This window comes from Pleuronectes platessa, chromosome 19, assembly GCF_947347685.1.
Source record: "Pleuronectes platessa chromosome 19, fPlePla1.1, whole genome shotgun sequence".
NCBI classification, from domain to species: domain Eukaryota; kingdom Metazoa; phylum Chordata; class Actinopteri; order Pleuronectiformes; family Pleuronectidae; genus Pleuronectes; species Pleuronectes platessa.
The window spans coordinates 20639903-20667171 of NC_070644.1; the positions used below are offsets into that span (position 1 = coordinate 20639903).

The following is a 27269-nucleotide window of genomic DNA, read 5'->3' on the forward strand; positions in this document are numbered from 1 at the left end:
CTTTACAATAGACAATGCTATCATGTAATGCTTTAATTTAATTATCAAGATCTGCATTTGCGAGGCAGGAAAGTATAAATAACAGTTTGCTTCAATATCAGTATCATTTCATTTATTTTAGCAGGATACACCAGCCCGGATCAACATCGTCAGTTTACTGAATTCAGATCAACACTGAAGACACGAGAATAACACTCGGTTAAAAAGTGGGAGTTCAGTAACTGTTTGTTGTTTACAGCTCCGTGTGTCATTTGTCTCGTATCTGCACTGATGCTTTTACACCATAGAAGTTCATAACTCATGACAAATACTTTGAAGTTGAAGGAGTAACAATTGGTCTATTTTAAATGTTCTGATGGATGTTAGTGTATTTAACTAAGAGTCCTTGGAGAATGTCTGAGATCCTGTCCTGAGGGAAACACGTGGGCCAGAGACAACTTATGAGAGTAAACTGTGAATGTTTGAATACATGGAAAGTGAGCGATCAAAGGCAGTGTGGCATCAAAGGAAGCTGACTCTAAATATCAGTGGCAGTTCCTGTTGACACCGGAAGTTCCTCCACGAGTCTTCACCGTGACGCCGTCGTGTTTAATGTTCCCATGGGAACCGAACGCTCCGGTCGTAGTTCTCACCGGAAGTCATCTCAACTAACTTCAACTGAATTTAACTAATCCGGACTCATCTAAACTAACGGGAACTGACGCGAACTCACCGGAGCCGTTCACGATGTTCCTGAGTCAGAAGAGACCCGGGACCCGGGAGGTGAAGGGACCGAGTCCCCGCGAGGTGGCCGTGGTCGCGGTGAGACACCGAACCTCCGCTACACGGAGAACTCAGAGTTCTACTGAAGTACAAATACTGTGACAAGTAGAAAGTATTCATGTGAATGAAAGTCGGACACCAGATGTTACTGTAACTGTAAGTTACTAAATTAATGTAATAGAGTCAAATATCAAAGAGAATAATTTATTTAAAATACATTATTTAATATTAGAAGTGTTTAATTTTGTTTGTCTTTTTAACTGTAACTGATATTTACTCAGGGTAAATATCATCGTATCTTGGTTTGGACTTATTATCATTGTGATTAAAGTTATTAATAACGTTATAATCATGATTATTATTGCTGGTGGAAGTTTTACCTCAGGTCGTGTTCGCTCAGAACTGATGAGACTGAAATTGATGTCATTTTATTTTTAGTCATTCATTAATTTACATCTAAGCAAAGCCAGGGATGTAAATGAGTGTTTGTGTTGATCAGAGGCCGAGGCTGCCTCCGGGGCGTCATCATGACGAGATCCTGATGGAGAGACGGGAGAAGGACTTCGCCCGAGACCAGCTCCTGAAGTTCAGCAGGAACCAGAAGAGCTGTGACATCACCAGCTCGTGGCTGGAGACCTCAGAGCGTCACATCCTGAACGGAGCCGTCAACAGAGAAGTCCAAGCTGCTCTGAAGCTGTATGAGACCGACGTGGAACACCGGAGACACAGGTCCGTCTCATTTAATCAGGTTTCATGGAAAGTAACTGAGTACATTTACTCAAGTTGTGTTTAAATCCTTTATTTATGTTCTCACTGAGATTTCTTTTTACACAGAAACATTCAAAATACTCAAATACTGACACGGAAACCAAAACACATTTAAATTCAGCAGATCTTAATTTTGATTTGGATCTAAACACACACTCATTAATATCCTTGGGATTAGTTTGATCAAGATCCATGAGCTCCTCTCAGTGAAGTACGTCTCCACCTGTTCACCTCTGCAGGCTCCAGGCTGTGTTGGCGGAGGAGGAGCAGCAGCTCCTGCAGGAGCTGGAGGATACGAAGGAGACGCTGGAGGAGAGACAAGAGAAGATGAGAGTGAGAGCTCAAACACTGAGGGAGAGAAGAGAGAGAGAGAGACAGCAGCTGGTGTCTGAGAAACTGGACAAGCAGTTCAGGTACTGAGGCCAAACTTAAAGGTCCCTCCACGCCATCTTCATTTGTGAGGGGGCGTGTCTGACTAGCTGCTGGGCGTGACACACGCCCAGCAGCTAGTCAGACACGCCCCCTCACTAAGGCAGGTGGAGTCTGATGCTACAGTCTGTGAGTCCATCAGGTCTGCGGCTGGTTCCCTGAATGTTGTGCATGACGCTGTGTTTAAAGGGAGCAGTGCCAGGAGGTGCGGAGCGTACTCAGCAGACAGAGGGAGCAGCAGGTGAGGGAGGAGCAGGCAGCTCTGGTGAGGAGTCGACAGCAGCAGCTGCAGCAGCAGCAGGAGGAGGAGGAGCTGTTCGACGAGCTGTGGGAGGCCGATCGACGAGCTAAAGACGAGCAGGAGCAGCAGCGGGCGGAGATCCAGCGGCTGAGGAACATGGAGCAGCTGATCGGCCTCCACACTCAGGTGGAGGAGGCCGAGCTGAGGAGACGGACTGAGAAGGAGCAGAAAGAGGAGGAGGCTCGACTCATGGTCCGTGAATATCCAGCACCTGAACACCTCATGACACGTTCAAGTACCTATGACTTTATCACATACATTACAATGAGTTATCAAACAATAAACATAATAAAACGTAATAAAATAAAGGTTAATTTTCATGCTTTTGAAATCTAAAGCTGTTGTTTAAATCAAGACGTGATTGAATCCACACAGGAAGTCTTCAGTCGCTGACATGTTTCTGTTCTTTGTGTCTGCGTGTGGTTTCCCTCCAGAGGCGGGAGGAGGAGGATCAGCTCCTGCTGGCCCAGCAGCAGCACCGACAGAAGATCCAGTCGAGGCTGAGCAGGCGACACGAGCTGGATCAGGACTTCAGGATGAAGATGAAGCACCGAGCTCGAGATCAACAGGACGAGCAGCAGCTGGATATGAACATAGAGCAGCTGCTGCTCCAACAGGAAACAGACACGAAGCAGAAAGCTGCTCGCAGGAAGGTAAACACACCCGAGCCTCTGAATGTTCAAGGGATCAGTTCTGGAGTCAATTCACTGTGTAGCAGTGTAGAAGATGTCAGAGAGCTATAACCACCTAGTGGGTAGAACCTCAGAGTGCAGTTCATTAGGAACACGTCAGGAGAACAGGGTTAGGGTTAGAACATGATGTTGTTCTGTGTGGTTCAGGTGGAGCTGTGTGAGGAACAGCAACGCTACCGTGAGTATCTGTCTGAGGAGCAGCAGCGACAGAGGAGGGAGGACGACGAGACGGAACAGCTGATCAATGAGAAGATGGAGGAGAACTGGAACAGAAAAGATGAACTGAACCGTCTCCAGCAGGAGAACCGCAGGAGCATCATCAGAGAAGTGGTGACGGATCAACGTCTGCAGATCCAACGAAACCGTAAGAGAACCAGAACCAGAACCAGAACCAGACTGACAGAGAACTAAACTCTCTCAAATTTTACGATGGTTGTGTGTGTGTGTGTGTGTGTGTGTGTGTGTGTGTGTGTGTGTAGTTGACCGGAAGTTGCAGAAACGTGCTGATGATTCCAGAGAGAGAGACGAGATGACCAGAATGATGGAGGAGATGAAGGTGAAGGACGAGGAGGAGAGAAGAAGGTGAGACATGTTTTCATTCATCATGTTGTCATCACATGTTCCTCACATGTTCATCACGTGTTCATGTATTCACAGTGAGAGGCGGAGGTGTGAGGAGTACGAGTTGGGGCTCAGGCGTCAGGTGACTGACCGTCAGCAGCTCGGCTCTGATCTCAGAGCTCAGACTCAGAAAGAGGAGGAGCAGAGTGCGACGCTGCGGAAGATCTACAACCACAGGAAACTCCAGGTCCTGGCTCCGCCCATCTCCCACTCCGCCGCCACACACCCATTCAGGAGGGCAGGGAGGTCCAGCTCCGCCCACACAGAGCATCATGAGTCTGACCAGGAGGAGAACCTGTCTCCAAAGTGACCGGAGAGGCTTCAGTCACCTCCGACAAGATGATCAGTCCTTTAATTACTGTGTGTGTGTGTAATCGCTGACCTTACACCTTACACCCCTCTTCCTTTAGCCGTCGGCCTAAAGGAAGTGGGGTTGTGTGGTTGTGTGGTTGTGGGGTTGTGTGTGTTGTGTGTGTCCTCGATGCTCCTCATGCGTCTCAGGATCCAGATCAGTTCTTCTCTGACTCACAACCTTCACCGTGTTTACGATCTGTGCAGGAAACTTACACACGTTTTATTCCTTTAATAAATGATATCTGCATGTTGTGTTCATGTGTGTTTGTCTTTGTATAACTTTAAAATGAGTTTAATGACCTGAAGCATTGAACTTTGACAAAACAGAAAAAAAAACGTTCACAGCTTCTTTTTTTATCCGTCATCGGGGAAATTCAAGTATTATTTCTCTTTTCAAACTAGTAAAGAATTTATACATTTATTCATTCACGTGTTTTTAAATGATTCAACATTCAAGAAGATTGGTTGTCATTCTAAAACATGAGGCACATGAGAGGAAGCAGCAAATAACTATATAGATGATATTAATATAATGTGTGTTATAATTAATATAACATAATATATTAATATTATATTTAAAAACAACACTAGAATTTAAAAACTATGCAGAAGCAGAATAAAACTAAAGAATCTCAAACTAATCAAGGATAAAAAAGGTACTATTGATAAGCATGAGTATAAATCCAGTATTAATGCACATAAGAGTTTGTGAGTCTTATCTGCACTGATTCATTGTGTTTTTCTAATTTGAATATTTGAAATATATTAGTGAATTATTTTGATAATTCCTCTTTCACATTCATCTACAAAGTAAATCGATGATTCGTTTCTATAGTTTTGTCTTTTAGTCTCAACTAAAATCTCACTTTTTCAAAATATTTCAGCACATTCCTGAATTGACCTGGATTCAATGTTCAATCTTGTTTCAACTCTATTATTATTATTATTTACGTGACCAGCGTAACTTTACTACGCAAACAGCGTGATGAATCCCGTTCACTCTCTCCTCCCACAGCAGGAAGGAGAGTGATGGAGGGAGGAGGAGGAGGAGGAGGAGTGTTGTTGTGACGCAACTTCTCCGCAGACCGACACAGGAAGAGACAGAAGTCCCAGAGAAAGGCGCTGATATCCGGGAGCAGAGGACCAGGGACTCGGGGCGATGAAGACGCCGGAGACGCGCACAGTTCTCCCGCAGCTCCGGACCTCGGCTCCGGGCTCGAACCCGGATCTGTAGCCGCTGCGGTTTGTTTCGTGGCGCAGGAGGAGACGATGCCTCCGCGGACACACACGCACACACACTCGATCCTTCCCCGACACACAGCGACCTCCCCCCGCGTCCCGAGCCCGAGCAGCGCGCTGATTCCTGCAGGAGCTCGTGCACCATGCTGCTTGCTCCGGATCCATGAAGAGTCTCCATGAGAACCCGGAGGTGGAGGAGGGGGGGTCCGGCTGCTCCGTCATGGAGGAGAACAACCTGAAGACGGCCCGGCTGTGGAGGGATGCCGCCCTCCGCTCCAGGAAGCTGCGGAGCAACATGCGCCAGCTCACCCTCTGCTCCAAGAACAACCAGATCACTCTGCCCGAGGACGTGGCCGAGGTGGAGGCGCTGAACCTGGGCAACAACTCGCTGCAGGAGCTGCCTCTGGGGCTGGGCTCCTCCCTGAACAACCTGCGCATCCTGGTGCTCCGCAGGAACAAGTTCAGCTCGGTGCCCCGGGTGGTGTTCGAGCTGGTGCAGCTGGTGGAGCTCGACATGAGCCACAACTGTCTGAGGAGCCTGAGCGAGGGTGTGGGGGAGCTGAGGGGCCTGAAGAAGCTCTGCGTCAGTCACAACAAAATCCTGCACCTGCCGGATCAGATCTCCGAGCTTCAGCTTCTGGAGGAACTGGACATTAGCTTCAACGACCTGCACGACCTCCCCAGGACCTTCTCCGGCCTCGGCAGGCTGCGGACTCTGGACACGGATCACAACAAGCTGAACCAGTTCCCCTCGGAGATCCTGGCCCTCAGCGAGCTGGAGGAGCTCGACTGCTCCGGGAACAAGTTCCAGGAGTTACCAGCTGACTTGTTGAAGCTGCGCTCCGTGAAGATCCTGTGGCTCAGCAGCCTGCGCATGTCCATGTTACCTGACACCTTCTGCCACCTGCACAACCTGGAGAGTCTGATGCTGGACGGGAACAACCTGACGCTGCTGCCGCCGTCTTTTGGAAAACTGCAGAGACTCAAGATGATCAACCTGTCCTCCAACGAGTTTGAGAACTTCCCGGAGGTTGTTTTAAGCATCAGAGGATTAGAGGAACTTTACCTGAGCAGGAACAAACTCACTCAGGTTCCCGAGGAGATCGGTGAGCTGGTGAAGCTGGTGAACCTCTGGCTGGACAACAACAACATCACGTATCTGCCTGATTCTGTGGTGGAGCTGGAGAAGCTGGAGGAGCTCGTGTTGCAGGGGAACCAAATCGCCATTCTTCCAGATCATTTTGGGAAGCTGTCCAAAGTGAACATCTGGAAGGTGAAGGACAACCCTCTGATCCAGCCTCCGTACGAGGTGTGTATGAAAGGCATCCCTTACATCGCAGCCTATCAGAAGGAGCTCGCTCTCTCCCAGCTCGCCGTGAAGCCCAGATTGAAACTGGTCCTGATGGGGATGAGAGACGCTGGGAAGACGTGGCTGAGGCAGAGCGTGGTGGGACAGCGGGACATCACAGGCATCCTGGGAAACAAAGGGATTGAGGTCACTAACTGGGTGGCAGACGCCGACCGCTGTCTCACATTTCTGGTGTATGATTTGTCAGGGAAGCAAAACTATGACCTCATCAAACCCTTCTTCCTGTCCCCCGGTGCTCTCTACGTCCTCGTCGTGAATCTCAAAACATACTCACCCAAGAACTTCTATGCCCATGTCGGGTATTTCCTCCACCTCCTCGGCGCCAAAGTGCCCCACGCTGTGGTGTGTGTGGTGGGGACGCATGCAGACGTGTGTGCAGAGGTGGAGCTGGAGGAGAAGAGTCTGGACATCCACAGACAGATCGGTCTGCAGGAGAGGAGGGACGTCCAGAGTCTGAGGAGCCTGGCTCTGCAGGTGGACCAGGCGCTGGAGCAGGGCTTCAACGTTCGCATCTCCAGCCCCCACGTCCTCTTCTACGGCGTCTCAGACCGGAACCTGAGGCGGAGGAAAGCCCAGCTGCAGTTCATGCTGAACCACCGGCTGCAGATTCTGTCTCCTGTCCTGAGTGTGAGCTGCACAGAGACACAGAGGAACATCCAGAGGCTGAGAGAGAAGCTCATGTCTGTGGCCGACCACAGGGACATCTTCCCCAACCTGCACCGCGTGCTTCCAAAGTCCTGGCAGATTCTGGAGGAGCTGCACTTTAAGCCCAAAGACTTGTGGCTGTCGTGGTGGGACTCGGCTCGGCTGGGCCTCCAGGCCGGGCTCACCGAGGACCGGCTGCAGAGCGCCTTGTCCTACCTGCACGAGAGCGGGAAGCTGCTGTACTTTGAGGACAGCCTCACGCTGAAGGAGTATGTTTTCCACAATCTTCCACGGTTCATTGCAATTCTTAACGTCTTCTTCCACAGGGACGAGTCCACGCTGCTGGACCGGCTCCTGTCCGAGGGGGAGAGGGGGGACAAGGGCAGGGTGAGTCTGGTGATAGAGGACGAGAAGGGCGAGAACCTCAGGGTGACACATCTGCAGCACCATGTGGAAGGTTTCCTCCAACACGGCCTTCTGCCCTCCAACGTCATCCGCCTGCTCCTCAGGCCGCTCATCCAGACGCAGCAGGACCTGCACCTCATCATGGAGCTGCTGGAGAAGATGGGGATCTGCTACTGCATCAACAAACCTCGCAGCAAGCCTCTGAACGGAGCCACGGCCTGGTACAAGTTCCCCAGCTACGTGAGCAGCGAGGAGCCCTGGGCCGAGGCCGAGGCCAGCGGCGGCTCTCTGCCTCACTGCCACTTCTTCTCTGTGGAGCAGCTGCACATCGAGTACAGTTTCCCCTTCCTGTTTCCTCCCGGACTGTTCGCTCGCTTCAGCGTGCAGATCAACAGCCACGTGGTCCAGAGGTCAGACGGCAGACACCGGATCTTTGCCTATCGAGGAAAAGTCCCCGTGGTGATCAGCCACCGGCCGTCCAGAGGGAAGCTGCTGGCGGAGACTCTGTCCATCGCCAGCCACGCCTCGCTGCCCAACATCTGGACGGCGTGGCAGGCCATCACGCCGCTGGTGGAGGAGCTGAACGTGCTGCTGCAGGAGTGGCCCGGCCTCCACTACTCCGTCCACATCCTCTGCTCCAAGTGCCTGAAGAGAGGGTCGTCCAACCCGCACGCCTTCCCAGGTAAACCCTCTCTAGCCCCGCCTCCTGACCCAAACCCGTCCAGCTGTCTGTCCGTGGTCATAATAATAGTTAATATTAGTAATGTTGGTTGTAGATCATATGGTTTGTGTAGCTTCAGTATTGACTCAGTGTCACAGTGTGTAGATCACCAATAAACTCAAAACTCTCCTGACACATAAACAAACTTTACTCAAATAACCGTAACATATTAACCCTTTTATTTTGATTCTTGAAAAATAACCTCTTAGATAAATTTTATGTTTTTAAATTGTTAAATAAATGAAGGTATATAAATATAAACATGCTCAGAGATAAGTCTGGGAGGAGCTATTGTAATATACTGTATTTTATTTCTTGTGTCTGGTCACATGATGAAAGCGTCTGGTGCAGAGTGATGATGTCATGTGTTTTCATGTTAATGGTCCAGTATCGACCCCCCCCCTTAGATCTGATGAATCAGAGAAGGACTTACACTGGGTGTGGTGCTGGTGCGGGTATTGGGGAGGGGGGGGGCTGCCTGAACAAAGACCTTAAGCCGTCGGCCTTAAGGAGCTGGGGTTGTGGGGGGGGGGGGGGCACAGCGGTGAGATGATCCTCGATGCTGATGCTCCTGATTCGGTGAAGGAGGAGGCAGTCGTCATGGCAACGTGACCTGCTTTTACTGTACAGATCCCGGGTCAGTTCCTCGTCGCACTCGAGGCGCTCAGAGTTTCGCGGCTCTGATTCAGGCGGGGGAGACGTCTGGGTAAATGTGTGTTAATGTTATATACACATTCTGATTGGATCAGAAGATCAGCTGACCTCTCGTTATTGATTACTTTTAACAATATAGAAAACAATGTGATTATAAAGTTCAGATGCTGATATATGTCGTGGAGTAAAAGAGGAAAGTATCTGAAAAATCCAGTTAAAACTCAAACTAACACCTTCATCTGCCCGGATCACCTTTAATCAGGACCGGAGACAAAGGAAGCTCCATGAAACACTGACCTCAGATCAGTGAGACTCACGGAGCTGATGTAAGTTTTGCTCAGACTTTGTAAACAGACACCTCCTCATGTTGGAGCGCTGCGTGTTTCCGGCCTTTTATGGACAAGATATTTTTGGCTGCAGAGTTCAGGCTCCACACAGAGAAGGAAACACTTTCCTCTCTCGCTGTCGAACGCCCTCGTCCACACGGCGTCGGTCCAGGTTCTGTGATCTGACCAGTGCCGACCAGGATCCTCTGTCCCTGAGAACCGAGCTCCTTCATTGGTTCACTTGTTGTCATCTCTGAACCCTTTTCTTTCTTGACTTATTATTTTCACTTGATAACTTAGTTATACTTAGTTTTCAGTTCTTATTTGCTGTGGAGGCAGACGTTCACGACCTCTGACCCCTGAGCAGGGACACCTGAATCTGAAGGAGAAATCTTCAGGTCGATCATTTTGATGAGTTATGATGCAAAACGTTTTCATGCTCTAATGAAAACATCGTTTCCTCAGACTATCGCTGCAGCTCAGACCCCCCTCCTGATGAAGCTCAGCTCTGATTGGTCAGCTGGTCCACTCTGCTGTGATTGGTCAACAGCTTCCGTCACCATCCATCTTCCATCTTTGGAATTTCACAACACGTCTGAGTTCAGTGTCTCATCCTCTCCCTCTGTCTTTGTGTTTACTGCATTGTGTTACTTTCCTGCTCGCTTGCTAACTGGTGAGCCTCTGTGGCGTCCATGTTGTGCGTTTTACTTCCTGGTTGTAAGTGCACATGTAAACACGTATGTGCGTTGGAGCTGCATGTGGCTCCACTTTCACTCGTGCTGTGGATCAGCTGCTCAGTCTGACTTCATCCTGTTAAAGGATTGTGGGATTGAAGCGACTCACACGTCCAGTCAGACGCTGCCGAGGTCGTTTCCCCCGACTTGAACCACACGACAGGAGAGGAGGACCTGAGGCTCAGGTGGTTTCCTGTCGGCCTCCTGTACGTGGTGGTCCTCCCCCAGTAGCTGCTGGTTTTATATGATGAGACATGGATGATTTCAGATGAACTGAAGTGGAAACAGAGAGGGGGCGCTACAGCTCCAACAGATCAGTCTGTTTAAAAAGGTAGTTTGTAACTCTTGACGTCCATCTATCATCCCTCCATCCATCTGTTCACCCATCTGTTTTTCTATTCATCCATCCCTCCATCTACAGGTCGATGAAAGTCTCAGACTCTTCTTCGTCACTGACGGGATTCATCGGCCACATCTTCATCATCCGCGTCAGGATCTTTAACTATATAAAACAAACACATGGAATAGAACTCATCACGAGCGTCTGAGCTGACGTGTGAAATGAAACCTGCTCTACACTGAATCTCTTATTATTTTAATGTTGAAGAGAAACTGGTCAGATTCCTGTTTGTTCTGGTTCTTCCTCCGTTCACGTGCTCGAGATGAATTCGTCTTTCTGTCGTTATTGTTTCAGTTTGATCTGAACTCCTCCATGTTTTCTGGCTGCAGCTCCGTGAGGCTGCAGCCAAAGGAAACACCAGCAGACTCCTCCTGCTGTAGAACTCTGATTACCGCTGCACCTCCTCTGCCCGTAGACACACAGCTGATCTGATGAATGCTGGGAAACCACTCGACCTCTGAGGTCAAACCCGAAGGCCGCTGCTTCCAGACATCACGTTCATTTAAAACCACAACACATTGATGGGATTCATCAAACTGATCAAAACTGAATATCTGTGTTCAGGTAATTGATGAGTTGAAGTGAGTTTTTGAATGAAGCAGATGATCAGGGCGCTGATTATCAACTCAGAGGTCAGAGGTCAGAGTGAGGATGACTTGTATTCAGGTGTTTTCACCTGTATGGCTGCAGCAGCTTCTGGAGCTTCTTGTCATATCGAATGCTCTTCATCATGAAGTGCAGCCTGTGCAGTTGACCTGGAGGACTTTGCTCTTCCTGCTCCAGGCTCTGAGCTTTGGAAGTAAACAGCTCATGTGAACCTGTTGAAACACGTCCTCAGTGTTCTCACCCTCAAACCGGCTTTAGCTGCAGGTTCAGGTCTCATCTGGAGCTGCTGAGTAATCTGGTGGCTGAGCTGTTACATCACTGCAGTAATCCTCCTGCCTTACCTGACATGTGACAGACGGGGGGGGGGGGGGGGGGGGGGAGCTCGCCAGCTCGCCAGCTGACTGTAACATGAACCAGAGCAACGACCAGTTTGTTGTTATTATAAACTGCTGCATGTTAAACTCACTGACACTTTACCAGGAGGCTGCAGGAAAAGTTCCAGAAAAGTTCCAGAGACACTGACTCAGACATTGTTTTCACAAAATCTGTTTTCAGACACGACTTCTGGCTAAAATCCAGAGAAATGTCTCCAGAGTTTCTCCAGAGTTTGTGTTTCACAGCTGAACATCACAGTCGAAGGTTTATTCCTCAGGTGAGAGGTGGAGCAGCCGGGTGGAGCAGACAGAGACAGGAAGTGACGTCTTACCTCTGCTGCAGAGGTCATGTGATCATGTTCACATCACCACAAACTCACTCCCAGTGAGTCCAGAGTAGACGATCTACTTCCTGTTTACACCACATGACCAGTGTAGGAGAATGGTCGTGTGACACGGAGGTTGTTTCTGACTCAGTGCAAATGCTGACTGCTCCGAGGTCAGTTTAGTTTCAGTGTGTAGAGGAAGCCGGAGACTGATCCTCGCTCGGCTGCATGAGGACAGTTTATCTCATTACTCAGCAGATGTTAACATCTGGAACGCACACACACATGAGGGAGTGTGTGTGTGTCTGTTTGTGTGATGAGAAAGTTTCTGTTTTTATTTCGAGATGAAACGTTTGTGATGATAAAATCTCTGGACTGTGACATTTTCTTTGAGGAGAGTTTTTCTGCTGCGGAGGGAAAAGCCCTGAACCTCTGCTCGATCAGATCAGCCTGTGTTCATGTGTCATAAAGCTTTAATCCTCCAGACCGTGGATCTGATCCCAGACCTGCTCAGTGACCTGCTCCAGTTATTTTTGGTTTGTTTCCTCGGCGGTGGAAGTCGGTCACATTCCGGTGGATCTGGGTTTCCAGACTCTGCAGCTGCTGATCACAGAGGATAAGAAACGTCACGGAGCCGAGTCTCGTCCTGACGACTGCTCCTGCTCCATTTCACACATCCTGCTCTGATTCCTCTCTTCTCTCCTCAGCCTCTCACTTCCTGCTGAGGAGAAAACCTCTTACTGTGAAAGGAGACGTCTCCACTTTAGTCTTTAAGTTGGATCAGGTTTATTTTCACTGAGACATCCGCTGATTTCAGGTCTGATCCTCGTCCCAGTTTCCTGGAGACAGGAAAACGTCTCCTGCTCCTGAAGCGACCACGTCCTCATAAAGCTGGGGGGGGTGGCACAGGGAAACAAGGCGAGCGGAGCAGGAACATAAATGATCCGTTTACCTATTCGTGTGTTTAAACAGGGGGGGGGGGCATTCCTGTTTGTTTATGTCCGGTCTTTGTGTGTGTGGGGGGGGGGAGTCTGACCTAATTCCGGACGCAGATGAATGAAAACACTGAGAACTGCTGCATCAACATCACAGTTAAATACTGAAAAACAGATTATGGCAATAACACAGAACTGAAGCCCTGGGTCTCGTCTCTCAGGCTGAAACAAGCTGCAGCTTTAAATCTAAAAAACCCTTAAGACACAATCTAAAAATCAGAATGATGCACTCAGGCGACCATCTTGGATTCCATTTCTTTTATTGTGGATTCATACACAGGCATGGCAACAGATGAAATGGTTTGTTGTGACAGAGCTGCTGTCTGTTAATCTGGGATTATAATCTGGATCATCCAGTGAAGTCGAGGAGCCGATCTGCAGGTTCACAGCATCCGAGAGGTTGTGACTAAAACAAAGAGAATTAAAAAGTGTTTGTGTTCTTTAGAAGTTAATAAGTGTGTGTGATAATGCCACAGCAGGTTGTGTGTCTGTGCGTGTCTGTGTGTGTCTGTGTGTGTGGATAAACCAGATCAGATCTCACTGAGCTGTCGAAACATTCATTCCTGAACGTGATATCCAGAGGTTGTGTCCACCAGACCACAGGGGACAGGAAGTAGATTTACTGCAGACCACCTGGGAGCGGCTGTGTTCCAACACGTCTCAGGGTCAAGGAAAGATGTGAAGGAGAGGCTGTAAGGATTTAGGAAAGGAGTAAATGTCCTTAGTAACTTTACTAACAGTCTGGAGACGCTGCCATCTAGTGGATGAATCATGAATCTGACCTGATGCATGATGACATCAGACCTAGTGTGTGTTTGTGGGTGTGAGATGTTTATTGATAGCGACAGTGACTTCCTGCCCGGGGCCCTGCTCACTAACAGGTGACTCCTCGTGTTGCAGGTGAGCTGCTGACTCAGCCGCGGCCTGAAGGTCTGATGGAGATCATCTGTCCAAAGAACGGCTCCGAGCGCGTGCACGTGGCGCTGGTTTACCCCCCGACCCCCACCGTGGTCAGCCCCTGTCTCAAGTAACCCTGCACCCCCCCCCCCCCCCCCCTCCCAGCCTCAGTGGGGCTGCAGCTCACCGACCTGATGATGTCACACCTGTACGTATTCAACTTTATTTATACAACACAGTCAGACATAAAGAAGATTACAGAAAACTGCGGATTTATTTACCTTTGTTTTCTTCTTGTGTTGCAGGTTGTGATGTCATCATACTGCCCCCCCCCCCCCCCCCACCACCACACACACACACACACAAACACACTCGCACACTGAGGGACTCAAGTTCAGTGTCGGACAACCACGACGAGAGAAGACGTGTAACTGGGAGCGCCCCCTGATGGCGAGGAGAGGAACACAAAGTTTACTAATGAATGGAGGAGTGTTAATTTATTATCGACAGAAAGAAAGAATCTATGTCTGAGGAAACATGAGCTTCTTCTTCTGCAGATTATTGAGTCAGAACTTTTCTCTTGTTTCAAGCTGTCGGGTCTTAATGTTTGAATCGTGTTACTGACGGTTTGTTAATCAGCTGACACTCACCTGTGGTCATGTGACTGAGGACCAGAGGTGAGGCGCTCGGCTGCATCTTAAACTGCCGAACATTCATATTCATCTGAAAACACAAACAGCCTCGTTGTAGCAGGTGCCCCCCCCCCCCCCCCCCCCCACACACACACACACTCTCCCTCCCTGTGTAGATGTGTGTTGTTGTGTTTTCTCACTGTACAGGACTGATCTTCATGTTTTCTATGCCCAAGGATGTCGGAGCTCAGTGGGACGTGACCGCACATATCGATGGACTTGTGTCATGTGACTGTACATAACCAATCAGATGAGACTCTGGTGCATCAGGTCTTCTTCAGTCTTCGTCTTCACGTGGTCTCTGATTCATTTGGAGACCGTTTTCCTGCCTGATGTAAATAATATCTTTATTTTTATATGTGGACACGTATTTACATTATTTAGTGTGATGTTGTGCATGACTCACTGAGCGAGCGCACACTGACTTTTCTACATATCACACAACCGACTACAAACCAAATACAAATAAACCAATCACTGCTTTACTACCTCTGCACCGTGTGTGGTTATTAATTCATTTATCAACCAATCAAACAGTCAATCTGAATTTGTGTGAATCAGAAAAGATGTTTATTAGGATAATAAAGGTAATACACTTATACCCTGTGTGAAATGATGTCTGTTAACAAATTTAATTTGTCAGAATGAGTCACTATGAATGAATGTCTCCAGTGAGTTTGACTTTTAATTGCATTTATTGACAATAACAGGGAAATAAATGATCAGCAGTCTTGTGTTTTAATCAGAAGAAGAAGAATTCACATTTTAACTATTTCATTTGTTTCTGACATTGATTGTGTTATTCTTGTGAAATTTAAAGGTAACATTTTTAATGAATGTGTCTAACTAGTTCAATGTGAATCTGTTGAGTCTTATATCTGATGGAATGATTTACAAACAGCAGAACAACCATTGTGTTAAGACAGAAACAAACATACACACATGAACATAATGAACAAATATTAAAGGGTTAGTTCAGGGGGGCGGGGGTGGGGGGGTGGGGGGGGTGTTTGAGTACACTTAAAACTTCTGGAGTTTCAGGAGTAAACAGTCAAATCCAGAACAACTGAGGTCACTGGTGACTCCTTCTTCAGACGTAACGTAACAACAGTAAAGACACAAAGTGGATCTGTTGTGTCATCAAGTGTTTACCTAAGTCTCTGATATGTTGAGTAACTGCAGCTATCAACAGGATGTCCGAGGAGGCCACAGTTTATTTGCTGTTGTTTTATTACGTCTGAAGAGAACACGCCCCCTTCTCACTCAGAAGGCGGTCCAGGTTCTGGTCCAGGTTCTGGTCCAGTTTCTGGTCCAGGTTCTGATCCAGGTTCTGGTCCAGGCTCTGGTCATCTCATGCATAGACTACTGTAACTCCCTCCTGGCAGGTCTACCTGCTGCTGCCATTCGACCTCTGCAGCCCATCCAGAAACCAGCAGCTCAACTGGTTTTTAACCTAAATTCACTCACACCACTCCCCTCCTCCGCTCCCTTCACTGGTTACCAGTGGATGCCCGCATCCGGTTCAAAACACTAGTACTTGGTACCATGCTGTGAACGGATCAGGTCCAGTCTACATCCAGGACCTGGTCAAACGTTTGACCCCAGCACGTTCACTCCGCTCGGCTTCGGCCAATCAGCTCGTTGCTCCCTCACTGCTAAACACTCATCACCATCACCACTGTTTCCTGTCCTGGCTCCTGATTGGTGGAACCAGCTCCACATCGACATCCGGACATCTGAAAGTTTACACATCGTCCGCCACAAACTAAAAACTCACCTCTTCCGACTCTACCTTGAATGAAAAAATTAAAAAATTACAATATAATAATATAATATATATATTTTTTTAAACTAACAATTTACTAGCACTTAAATGGCACTTAATTATAGCACTTTGTAGTTTTGCCTTATTTTGAAGAAATTTTACTTTTTTGATTCTTGTCGTCCTGGGTCTGTACCCTCGGGGTTGATGCACTTATTGTCGCTTTGGATAAAAGCATCAGCTAAATGTAATGTAATGAAGAGAGAGTCACTCCACCCCCCCCCTCTATTAAAGTGCTGAGGAGATAATGAGGGAAGTAAAACATATTAAATAAGTATTCCTTTATTAATAAAATACACTGAACATATAAACAGATGGTTTCACTCTATGTTAATATTGTAAATAAATCCAATCATATGTGTGCCGGTCCCTGTGAGTTCGTCGCTCCTCCGCTCCGCCGGGGGGCGCTGGACCTGCGCAGCAGCAGAAGAAGGGCAGCGCGGCGGCGGCTCTTCCTCTTCCTCCGCGGCCTCAGAGGTAGGAGCTCCGCTTCTCTCATGAAGAAACAATCTGTCGTGAATCTGAGTTAAATCTTCATCATCCTTCTCCTCAATCCGCTCAGTCTCCCTCGGTTCGGTCTTAACTCTGCGCTCAGGTTATATGTTCGTGTTCGCGGCCTCAGATTCTGAGTTTTAACCCCGAATCGGGTTCGGTGTGTGTCCGCCATGTTGTCCCCGTCAGAAGACTCAGCCTGAGCTTCTCTCGGCTCCTCTCGGTTCCTCTCGGACTCTCAGTTGATTCATCTTCAGTGATTCCGCTGAGAAGTTGTTAAATCTGCTGATTCTCGGTGATTCTCTGCGAGGTGGTCGCTGCTGTGACTGGAGCTAATGCTAACTAGCACCAGAACCCGAGTCCCTGTATGAACTGCTGCGTATCTAACTCCATATTTAATCATAACCTGGAACGTGTTTGTGTGTGAACAGATTTTCTGAAGATGGTCCGCTACTCCCTCGACCCCGAGAACCCGACCAAGTGTGAGTACCGCCGCTGCTAGCCTGTTAGCATGCTAGCTCAGAGGCTGTGATGACATCTTAGGACACCTTTGGATTAAACATGAAAACAAACTCATTAAACTGCTGAGCTTCTGACGTAAAGTGTCTCTGTGAATTCAACTGCTTTGAACGTATGTGACGATTATACGTTTCCTGTGTTTCTAAATCCCAGCATGCAAGTCGAGGGGCTCCAATCTCCGGGTTCACTTCAAGGTAAGAAGATGATCGCACTCCACATGTTGGCTTCAGGTTCAACTACACATGTTGGCAGATGTCATGTCGGTCGTCATGCATGTTCTGAATGAGTGACCATGTGAAGGGTTCTTATGTTGGACCTGATCATACATGTCAGTCTTGTCTCTGGTGAAGAACACGTGTGGATTCATGTCTTCACCTCTGACGTGATGAATGAACGAGTCTCTGAACTCTGTCTCATGAGGAGACTGAGGTCAGAGGTTGAATCCACTTCACCTCAGAACAAACACATGATGGTCATGACACTGTATGAACGATGAGGGTTGAGATCAGTGACGTGAGATGATTGCGATGACGACACTTAGGACACCTTTGGATGAACCATGAAAAGAACTTTGAGAATATCTGAGCAATCTGTCAGCCACACAGGTCACATGATCTCAGACTAGTTTTAATGTGACAATGAATGGATTTGAATCTGGTTTCCACAGAAATTAAAAATAAACTAGCGACCTGAAAACAGTGTTTAAAAGAATCTACAACTTCAAATGCCGGCTGAAAGGTTCAGCTCTAATATGATTAATCTGCAGGTTTTGTGTTTGATTTCTTATTTTCCTGTGTTTAACCACAATGAGACACTTTAATGAAGTTGAGTAACCTTTTGAACAGAACACCCGTGAGACAGCTCAGGCCATCAAGGGGATGCACATCCGCAAGGCCAACAAGTACCTGAGGGACGTGATCGTCCAGCACCAGTGTGTCCCCTTCCGGCGCTACAACGGAGGCGTCGGCCGCTGCGCCCAGGTGAGCGTCGCACAATCAACCAGCGTGTGCTTCAATCGCTGCAGTGATGACATTCTTAGGACACCTTTGGATTAAAGATGAAACTAAACTCTTACTCTGAGCAGATGTTGTTGATCTGTCGTTCCTGAGGAGGAGAGGAGAAAAGCTGCTTTAAACATTGTGGTTGTTTTTCAGGCCAAACAGTTCGGCTGGACTCAGGGACGTTGGCCCAAGAAGAGCGCGGAGTTCCTCCTGCACATGCTCAAGAACGCAGAGAGCAACGCGGAGCTCAAGGTCCGTTCACATCTGTTTATCTTCTGATCCCGTCGTCTCACATGAGGCGTGTGTTGGCTCCTCTGAAGAAAACATGTAACAGTTTAGTCTGGTCACGTGTGAAAGAACAGACGTGTTGTCTCCGTGTTAATTTAAGGTCACATAAGTGATAAATGACGGAGACTGTAAACCTCATCTGTCCAGAGAGTCGGAGAATAGTTCAGTTTCACCAGACAAATCCTGAAACCATTTTTTAAATGAATCTGTGATTGACATGAGACGATTGCAATGACGAAACTTTACACGACTTATGAATTATGAAAGAAACTAGAGAATATCTGAGCAATCTGTCAATCACTCTAAGGTTCACGTGTTCATATCCGTTGTCTCACTGATTCACATGATCAGATGTGGTCGACCGCTGTCTCACCTGTGTCCTGATCTCTCAGGGTCTGGATGTGGACTCTCTCGTCATCGAACACATCCAGGTCAACAAGGCCCCGAAGATGAGGAGGCGCACGTACCGTGCCCACGGCCGCATCAACCCGTACATGAGCTCGCCGTGCCACATCGAGATGATCCTGACGGAGAAGGAGCAGATCGTCCCCAAACCCGAGGAGGAGGTCGCTCAGAAGAAAAAGGTACGTTCTGATTGGCTGGAGGACGGGGACGTGACCGAGTTCAGACAGAAACAAACAGCTGCTGTTATTAAATTATTCTACAGCAGGAAGTTAAAAACAAATAAATTCACTGTTCATATTTTGACCGGGTTCGTTGAAGTGAATTCAAACTTCATTCGAACATTGTCTGAACTCGCCGTCGCCTCCCTGTGGTCACTTTACTCATCTGGTTGCACTGATGACAACTTAGGACACCTTTGGATTCCCCATGAAAACAAACTGTAATAAATCTGAGCAGCCTGGTCTTTGACCCCTGACCTTTGCCCTGCGTCGCTGACTGTTGAATAACTGAGCTTCTCTCCACAGGTCTCACAGAAGAAGCTGAAGAAGCAGAAACTGATGGCACGCGAGTAAAAACCAATAAAACGGACGTTGATAACACTTGAATCTCTGGGTCTTTTATTTGTAACAGAACATCTCACTTCCTGAAAACAATCTGTGATGAGTGAGTTCATGTCCAGGTCTCGTTTGAAGGTGTGATTAAAAAAATGTAGGAGCAGCCAGAACAGACTGATGAAACGTTTCTAATGTGACGTCACAGCAACTCCAACAGAAACCAAGAAGCACGGAAGCGTCACATGAACAGAACTGTTCAGCTCCTTCAACAGACCTCAGATCAGAGACGTGTTGAACCTGCTCAGGTCAGAAACAGGAAGCTGAGACCACGGAGAGGAAACACTGGAACTCGAAATATATTGAAATAGAGAAAATATTAAACAAAACGACATTTAAACACTGAATGAAAAATACACAATGAATCTGTAGAGTGTAATAAAATACATGGCCACATGGAGGTGCTGTAACACCACTCTTAGGATCCCTGTTTCGTCACTGACTTAACTTCAGTTTAATTACAATTTCTAATTATAGACATTGAGTGTTTCAACCTTCATGCTGAGGCTCTATCGAGCAGTTTGATGAACTGAATGAAAGTCACTGAATAAAGTCCATTTATTCATGTAAATCAGAACCGCTGATTAGATATTAGTTATTGATCACTGCTTATTTTAAATGATTCAGTCAACATGTGAAACAAATGACCTGAGTTTACACACACTGCTTGATGACACACACACAGCTTCACGTGTTTTATTAAACATTTTAAAGTTTTCAGGATTTAAAAATAGCCTGTATTAAATAAAGATCTTAATTTGTTGTATTTCACTCAATTAAAGTTGCTGTGTGTGGCAGTGACGCCCCCTTGTGGTTTTAAACACTGGTGCAGTTTGTTTATAGCCTGAATACATCTTCTCTGGATGTGATTTATATAAATAAGTTATGTAAACTGTTTTAACTTGAATCATATCCACGGCCGACAACTCCAGGGTCAACACTGTCAACTTTTTCTAGCTGGTTATAAATATATGACTATGATACAGGAATAAAAAATCATTTTCGTTACAGATACTTCAAACTTCCATATTTGACCTAAAACTGTAATCTGATTACACACCTTTTCAAATGTAATTCAGTAATTAGGGCCGAGCACAAGGCCCCGTCATATTTCGAAGGATTTGTTTTTCCCTTTTGGGCTTTTTCAGGAAGTAGACGCTCAAATTGTTTGCAGGAAATTCAAAACCCCAAATAGTAATAGTATTCTGGAGTAATTTGAAATGGGCGTGGCAAAATGGCTCAACAGCGCCATCTGAGGAAAAGCCCCTCAGTTAGCTTTCACTGATCTTCACTTCGAGGCTGAGGTGCAATGGGAAAATAACGAAACAGGAAGCCCACCAGTTTGGAATTTTTGGCGAGTTTTAAGAAATGGGCGTGACAAAATAACTGACTAGCGCCCCCTAAAGGGCAGGCCCGGCACTAAGATTGGCCGACATCTACAGGGACATGTCTTTTCATGACAAACAAATAAGTCTGATGAACTTGTCCTTGGTTTTTCATTAGATCAACTTCAACTTCTGTGAATGTCATTGCATCAAGATGGAGATATAAACCACCTCGGTATATATGATTTCATCACACGGTGTGACCGTCGCGTGACATTTTTAAGATTCGCCCAAAAAAGAGGGATTTATTATAACTCCTCTGTGCATTGTTCTTTCAGCCTCAAACATTATTCACACATTCATTCAGATTTATACGATCTGAAGAGAGAAACGAGTGTTGGTGACCTGAACAGATCTATGAGTCCAGTATAGCGATAGCACCACCTACTGCCAAAAAGAAGGGAAGCCTCGTTTTAAAACTAAATTAGATTTAGATGAAGGTTTCACTATGGGGTCTTACTTGATGGGCTGGACTGTAATGAGTGATTAGTGAGCGTGGTCCAGCGGTGCATGACACACAGGAAGTGAAGCGTTGATCCTTGCTGCAGTGCGCCTGGTCATCGGTCGCTGTCTCCACCGACCGCAACAGGCCTCAACGTGCGGCTGCTCGGGTCGGCAGTGCTACACACAGCCCTAGTTTATATTGTAATGGGATTACTTGATTTTCTATGTAATCTGTTACTAGGCCACTGATTTGTTAAGATCATAATTTAAATAAAGTGAATAGACGTTAAATGATTGACAGGTCACATCACTGATGAACTAAAGCTTCTCTAACTCCTGAGCTATCTTATGTGTCACATATTAAGTGATTAGAAATCAAAATGGCTGCTGCTATTTAAAAGGTCACCCGATTGACCTCTGACCTCTGAACACATCTGCTGAAAGCTCAGTAAGTGATGACCTTTATTTACACCATCAATATGAAATCAAAATAATTATCATTCATATATTTAATAAATACATTTTTAATTAGATGGAACAAAGGGCAGCTCTTTATATATTAAAATACATTTTAGTATTAGTAGCGCAGATAAATGAGTGAGTAAAAATAATAAAAATATTGATGATAATTTACAATAATGAAAATGTCAATGGTAATGATAATAATACTAATAATCATCACTAATAATATGGTAATTATTATTATAAATATAATTATTTAAAAAAATCTACAAAACTTTATTACAATTGATAAACATCCAGGGAAACAAAGTCCGATGTTTGTCCAATCAGCAACCTCCGTCCACCCCGGCCACTACGTCACTGCCAGGTCAGCCAATCAGGAAAGACCCTCCTCTGCCCCGCCCCTCGGAGTGAGTCCAGTGAAACTTTGGATCTGATGAGTCTGATGAGTCTGATGAGTCTGATGCTGGTGAATCTGGTGAATCCGGTGAGCGTGATGAAAGTCTGATGACTCTGGTGAGTCTCTGGTGAGTGTGATGACTCTGAAGAGTGTGATGAAGGTGTGGTGAGTTTGATGACTCCGGTGAGTCTCTGATGAGTCTCTGGTGAGTGAGGACTGAGGAGGGTGATGCTGGTGAGTGTGGTGAGTTTGATGAGTGTGGTGGGTCTGTGATGCCTGTGAAGACTCTGGTGAGTGTGGTGAGTTTGATGAAGGTGCGAGCAGCTCAGCCTCCGGCCTCAGTGTCTCTGTGACTCCGCACAGAGAGCATCAGGTCCCGGTGCTGATCTGGATCCAGCTCTGATCCGCTGTGGCTTCTCTTCCAGGTATTAGTCTGCACCGTGAACCTGACATGTCCGGAGAGGAGCGGCTCTCTGTGTAGTTCCAGCCGGACAGAGTGAGGACCGCAGGGGCCTGAGCCTCCACACAGCCCCGCTGCAGAGCTCCAGGAGCCCGCAGAGAGGCGGGAATGTTAGCGCTGGGTCCGATGGACGGGTCCCGACAGAGCACCTTCCTCCTCAGCACCCCCCCTCTGGCTGCTCTGCACAGCATGACCGAGATGAAGACCCCGCTGTACCCGGCCTACCCGCTGTCCTCCTCCGGCCCCAACTCCTCTACCTCACCGGCCACCACCTCCCCCAACCCGGGCGGCATGGCCGTGTCCTCCCCGGGGATCAAGAGCTCCTCGGGTCTGTCCTCGGGGCTCGTTTCCCCGCATCTGTGCTCCTCCGCGACCCCTCACGGAATTAACGACATCCTGAACCGGCCCGCCGCGGCCGCGATGGCCGCAGCCGCCGCCGCCGCCGCCGCCTCCTCCTCGGCGGGGCTCCTGTCGGGTCTGCCCCGGTTCAGCAGCCTCAGCCCGCCGCCGCCCCCCGGACTTTACTTCAGCCCCAGCGCCGCCGCGGTGGCGGTGGCCCGGTACCCGAAGCCCCTGGCGGAGCTGCCGGGCCGGACGCCCATCTTCTGGCCCGGAGTCATGCAGAGTCCGCACTGGAGGGACGCGCGGTTCGCCTGCTCGCCGCGTAAGTTTGAGGATCCGCAGAAAGTGGAAGGAGATCTGAGAGGAGGAGGAGGAGGAGGCCGCCGTGAAGGAGGTGATTCATGTGTTTTCTCCTTTTCTCCTGTTTCAGATCACAACTCAATTTTACTGGATAAAGACGGAAAGAGGAAACACACCAGACCCACGTTCAGCGGACAACAGATCTTTGCTCTGGAAAAAACTTTCGAACAAACCAAATATCTGGCGGGACCCGAGAGAGCCAGACTGGCCTACTCCCTGGGAATGACCGAGAGCCAAGTCAAGGTATTAATATATAAATACCAGAATATACGGAATAAATACAGAGTAAATACAGAATTAATACTGAATATATACTGAATAAATACTGAATAAATACTGAATAAATACTGAGTAAATACAGAGTAAATACAGAATTAATACTGAATATATACTGAATATATACTGAATAAATACTGAGTAAATACTGAGTAAGTACTGAGTTAATACTGAGTAAATACAGAGATACATGATTTACTCCTCGAAAATGAATAAAAACCAGGCCAATGAACAATTATATATGAATATCATAAATATACAAGAAAATACAGAATATTCATATGATAAATACAGAATAAATAAAGAATATTCATATGAGAAATACAGAGAACCATACAGATCTACTCTTTTGGCCAATGTACAATTATATTTGATTTAAATATACAAAAAAAAAAATACAGAATGATTCCAGACCTGGAGATGAAGTGAAGATAATTCACGGAGCTCTGCAGAGGAAAACCGACACACACCATTAAATACAAACCAGATAAATAGAATAACAGAATAAATAGAAACTGAAAGAAAACTACAGACTGAAAACAATTAAATACAAAACGAACAGAAACTCAGATCAGATCTTAGGCGACGCTTTGTACATTGGCTTGGTTGTTGTTGTTGTGGGTTTGTTCCTTTCTGGTTGAGACTCTTATTGTAATTCGCTTTGGATGAAATAGCAGCGAAATTAAATGTAATGTAAATGTAATTTTATTTGGCCTAAAGAAATTAATTTAATTAATTGAAAACAAAATGAACGAAAAATGAGATAAACGACAAAAACAGACAACAAATTAAAAAAGGAGAAAAAAAACACGTTGGACTAAAGAATTTGTTTTATTTCGTTTTTAAGATTTGATTCAATCCAACCGATCACAGGCTTTTACACAATTTCATATTTTAACACATAACACATTTTGATTTAAAAAAAGTAATTTATTAATTTAGGCCTTTTTATTAATTTAACTTCATTGAATTCTGCTGAAATTCAAGAGTTTCTGTGTTTTTCTGTGTTTTTCTGCTGCTGCTTGGTTCACTTTATAAATCCCGTTGATTTAGCTGATGCTCGGTGGAGGACAATGTTTTATTAGTTGTGTTATTTGGAGGATTCCCTGCAGTGAGAGGAGGATTTACAGTGTGTGTGTCTGTGTGTGTGTCAGGTGTGGTTTCAGAACAGGAGGACCAAGTGGAGGAAGAAACACGCAGCAGAGATGGCCACCGCGAAGAAGAAGCAGGACTCGGAGACAGAGAGGCTCAAGGGCACTTCGGACAACGAGGAGGAGGACGACGACTACAACAAACCTCTGGATCCGAACTCTGACGACGAGAAGATCACACAGCTGCTCAACAAGCACAAGCCCGGGCCCGCGCTGCTCGTGCACACCTCCGAGAACGACAGCTCCTAACTGATGCGGGGCTGTGTCGGTGGCGCGCACAGACACGCACATGTGTGTATGTGTGCGTGTGCGTGTGAGGACTCAGTTGTAAATACCAGAGAAACGAAGAGGAAAAGATCCGCTGTGAATAATTTATGTTAAAAACGGTTTTTGTACAGAAAAGAAAAAACTTCATCAGTTTTTGTATCTGACAGAAACACACACACACACCCCACACAGACGCACACACACAGACACACACACACCTGTACAGAGACTGAGTCTACACACACATGTTTTTTATTTATGTGTTCATCAGCAGGTGAATGTGATGCACTTTTATTTAATAAAAACTCAAACGTTTGATCGATTGTTTTCACGTGAATCTGAATCAATTCAACTGTTCGATTATTGATCATCGATCCATTAACAACTGGTCCAATATGTCATCGAAAGAAATTATCAATATTAATCATTTACACACGTTAATTCTGCTGCAGCTGTGCAGCACATTAGTTTATTACCATAACGATTACCATGTTATTGTTATTATAACTATTATCATGAGTATCTTTGTTTGACTTGATCAGTTTTGAATTGAGCACTGAAACAGAGTCCGATCTTTGAATTGATCGATTATTGATCATTAATATTCACTGATGTTTAAATTTGAATCTTTGTAACAAACTGGTTTTAATTTTTTTCGCGGTTTCATTTCGTGTCAGATTCAAAACCAGTGAAGCAAAACCAGTAAATGTCTCAGGACTCGATCAGTGTCGGATCGTGAAGAGACTGGAACACGTTGTTATCATTAATGTGATTATAAAGTAAATCATGTTACGATTGATCAAATGCGGTGAAACGATGAAATATGATTTTAGTTTATTTTCTCTTCGCGTTGTTTGCGAAGAAGAAGCCGCCACAGGAAGCTCTCTGCCGGCCAGGCGGCTGCCGGTCCCCGGTCCCCCCCCACAGGGCGCTTCTCCTCACAATCAGAACGATCCTTATGGTGATAATAACAATAAGGATGAATTATAACAATTGAAATAATAAAGGTTTAAATAATAATACGTTTTTTCGTGTAAATGTTAAAATAATTTTTTTATTGAAATGTGAAACGAACCTGGACGTTTTTCAGTTTTATGAACAAATCCTTCTTATGAATACTATTATGTTATAATTATTATTATTATTATTATTGTTATTATTATTATTATTAGTAGTAGTAATAGTAACAGTAGTAGTAGTAGTAGTAATAGTTTTATAAGTGTTATAACGTTGACATGTGGAGTCTCTCTGTTGGAGACGCTGTGATAAACTAATTTCTCTTGTGTAAAATCTGAAATATAAAAATATAAATGATAAAAATCTAAAAACAAACATTCCTTCATTTACGGTAAAATCAGATAAATCCATAACTCTACTGAACAACATCAAATGGGAATTTATTTTTAAATTTATGAAACTAACTCCAGGAACATGTGGATAAAATCCGATGCTGATTATTAATTATTGATTATTTAAATCAGTATATTTGATCTGAGGCAGTTTTTATTTCTCTGTTCAGCGTTTACAGCTTCATACATTATTACAGCTTCAGTTTATAAACTTCACATTATCACACAAACAGAAACTCATTCAAACTCATAAATGAAATAATAATCAATCAATCAGAGGTAATTGATTTCATGTGAGTGAATGAAACATGAATGTGAAGAGATGATGTGTTGGACTGAAGACGTCTCCTCTCACATAGATATAAATAAATAAGGTAAATATAAAGATAAATAATCAAATTCATGATAATTTAACAATGTTGATAATACAACACATTAAACGAGTCTGCAGCTTTAACAAATTAACTTTAAATCAGGATTTTAAACAACATTTGTATTGAAAAAATTATATAACAAAAATATAACATCTGTTATTTAAGGTTTTTATTTTTACAACAAGAACAGATGATGTCACACTCGTATTAAGATGATGTGATAATAATATGGCTCCACAGATGATAATAATAACAGCATAATAACATGCATATCATACTAATATACCGATTATGCTACAGGTGAGGTCATAATATTATGTCATACAAGTAAATAGACGATGTCATAATAATATAGAGATGATTTCATAATAACACACAGGTAACGTCATATTGACATAGAGATGATGTCATTCAGTTTATAGATGATGTCATACTAACATACAAGTGACATCATACTAATACACAGATGATGTCAAAGTATTTCACAGGTTTTGTCTGTGCACATTGAACTTAGGACTTTTACTTGTAACAGTAACAGAGTAACAGAGTGA

At 45.7% G+C, this 27269-nt stretch overlaps 4 protein-coding genes and 4 non-coding genes across 8 annotated transcripts; all 8 read left to right on the forward strand.

Annotated features, from left to right (window-relative positions):
- The first annotated feature begins 726 nt into the window (after positions 1–726).
- Positions 727–4167, forward strand: cfap53 (cilia and flagella associated protein 53). Its single transcript, XM_053410688.1, has 8 exons — positions 727–801; positions 1262–1491; positions 1770–1943; positions 2149–2452; positions 2695–2913; positions 3100–3316; positions 3432–3534; positions 3610–4167. Exons 1-8 carry the CDS (start codon positions 727–729, stop codon positions 3881–3883), a joined length of 1596 nt encoding a protein of 531 aa, XP_053266663.1. The 3' UTR covers positions 3884–4167.
- Positions 4168–5032: 865 nt separating this feature from the next.
- mfhas1 (multifunctional ROCO family signaling regulator 1) lies at positions 5033–13752 on the forward strand. The gene is made up of 2 exons (XM_053411937.1): positions 5033–8267; positions 13622–13752. The coding sequence occupies exons 1-2, from the start codon at positions 5330–5332 to the stop codon at positions 13750–13752; spliced, it is 3069 nt and encodes a 1022-aa protein (XP_053267912.1). The 5' UTR covers positions 5033–5329.
- A 2996-nt stretch (positions 13753–16748) lies between these two features.
- Positions 16749–19436, forward strand: rpl17 (ribosomal protein L17). Its single transcript, XM_053411631.1, has 7 exons — positions 16749–16754; positions 17054–17106; positions 17297–17337; positions 17989–18123; positions 18298–18396; positions 18825–19016; positions 19362–19436. Exons 2-7 carry the CDS (start codon positions 17067–17069, stop codon positions 19407–19409), a joined length of 555 nt encoding a protein of 184 aa, XP_053267606.1. The 5' UTR covers positions 16749–16754; positions 17054–17066; the 3' UTR covers positions 19410–19436.
- Positions 17148–17217, forward strand: LOC128425407 (small nucleolar RNA SNORD58). The gene has a single exon (XR_008333120.1). It is a non-coding gene; the product is annotated as a small nucleolar RNA SNORD58 (small nucleolar RNA).
- On the forward strand, positions 17666–17733 carry LOC128425409 (small nucleolar RNA SNORD58). Its single transcript, XR_008333122.1, has one exon. It is a non-coding gene; the product is annotated as a small nucleolar RNA SNORD58 (small nucleolar RNA).
- On the forward strand, positions 18162–18228 carry LOC128425406 (small nucleolar RNA SNORD58). The gene has a single exon (XR_008333119.1). It is a non-coding gene; the product is annotated as a small nucleolar RNA SNORD58 (small nucleolar RNA).
- LOC128425408 (small nucleolar RNA SNORD58) lies at positions 19226–19294 on the forward strand. The gene has a single exon (XR_008333121.1). It is a non-coding gene; the product is annotated as a small nucleolar RNA SNORD58 (small nucleolar RNA).
- A 3271-nt stretch (positions 19437–22707) lies between the features above and the next one.
- nkx6.1 (NK6 homeobox 1) lies at positions 22708–24977 on the forward strand. Its single transcript, XM_053411613.1, has 3 exons — positions 22708–23263; positions 23372–23544; positions 24732–24977. Exons 1-3 carry the CDS (start codon positions 22708–22710, stop codon positions 24975–24977), a joined length of 975 nt encoding a protein of 324 aa, XP_053267588.1.
- The last annotated feature ends 2292 nt before the right edge of the window (positions 24978–27269 follow it).

Bases quoted from the DNA above. Each gene is read 5' to 3' on its own strand.
- cfap53 (XM_053410688.1), top strand. From the start codon at position 727: ATGTTCCTGAGTCAGAAGAGACCCGGGACCCGGGAGGTGAAGGGACCG. The intron at 1,944-2,148 runs GTACTGAGGCCA...CTGTGTTTAAAG, and splicing joins AAACTGGACAAGCAGTTCAG to GGAGCAGTGCCAGGAGGTGC. The intron at 2,453-2,694 runs GTCCGTGAATAT...GTTTCCCTCCAG, and splicing joins AGGAGGAGGCTCGACTCATG to AGGCGGGAGGAGGAGGATCA.
- mfhas1 (XM_053411937.1), top strand. From the start codon at position 5,330: ATGAAGAGTCTCCATGAGAACCCGGAGGTGGAGGAGGGGGGGTCCGGC. The intron at 8,268-13,621 runs GTAAACCCTCTC...CTCGTGTTGCAG, and splicing joins CAACCCGCACGCCTTCCCAG to GTGAGCTGCTGACTCAGCCG.
- rpl17 (XM_053411631.1), top strand. From the start codon at position 17,067: ATGGTCCGCTACTCCCTCGACCCCGAGAACCCGACCAAGT. The intron at 18,124-18,297 runs GTGAGCGTCGCA...GTTGTTTTTCAG, and splicing joins GCGTCGGCCGCTGCGCCCAG to GCCAAACAGTTCGGCTGGAC. The intron at 19,017-19,361 runs GTACGTTCTGAT...TTCTCTCCACAG, and splicing joins AGGTCGCTCAGAAGAAAAAG to GTCTCACAGAAGAAGCTGAA.
- nkx6.1 (XM_053411613.1), top strand. From the start codon at position 22,708: ATGTTAGCGCTGGGTCCGATGGACGGGTCCCGACAGAGCACCTTCCTC. The intron at 23,264-23,371 runs GTAAGTTTGAGG...CTCCTGTTTCAG, and splicing joins GCGGTTCGCCTGCTCGCCGC to ATCACAACTCAATTTTACTG. The intron at 23,545-24,731 runs GTATTAATATAT...TGTGTGTGTCAG, and splicing joins TGACCGAGAGCCAAGTCAAG to GTGTGGTTTCAGAACAGGAG.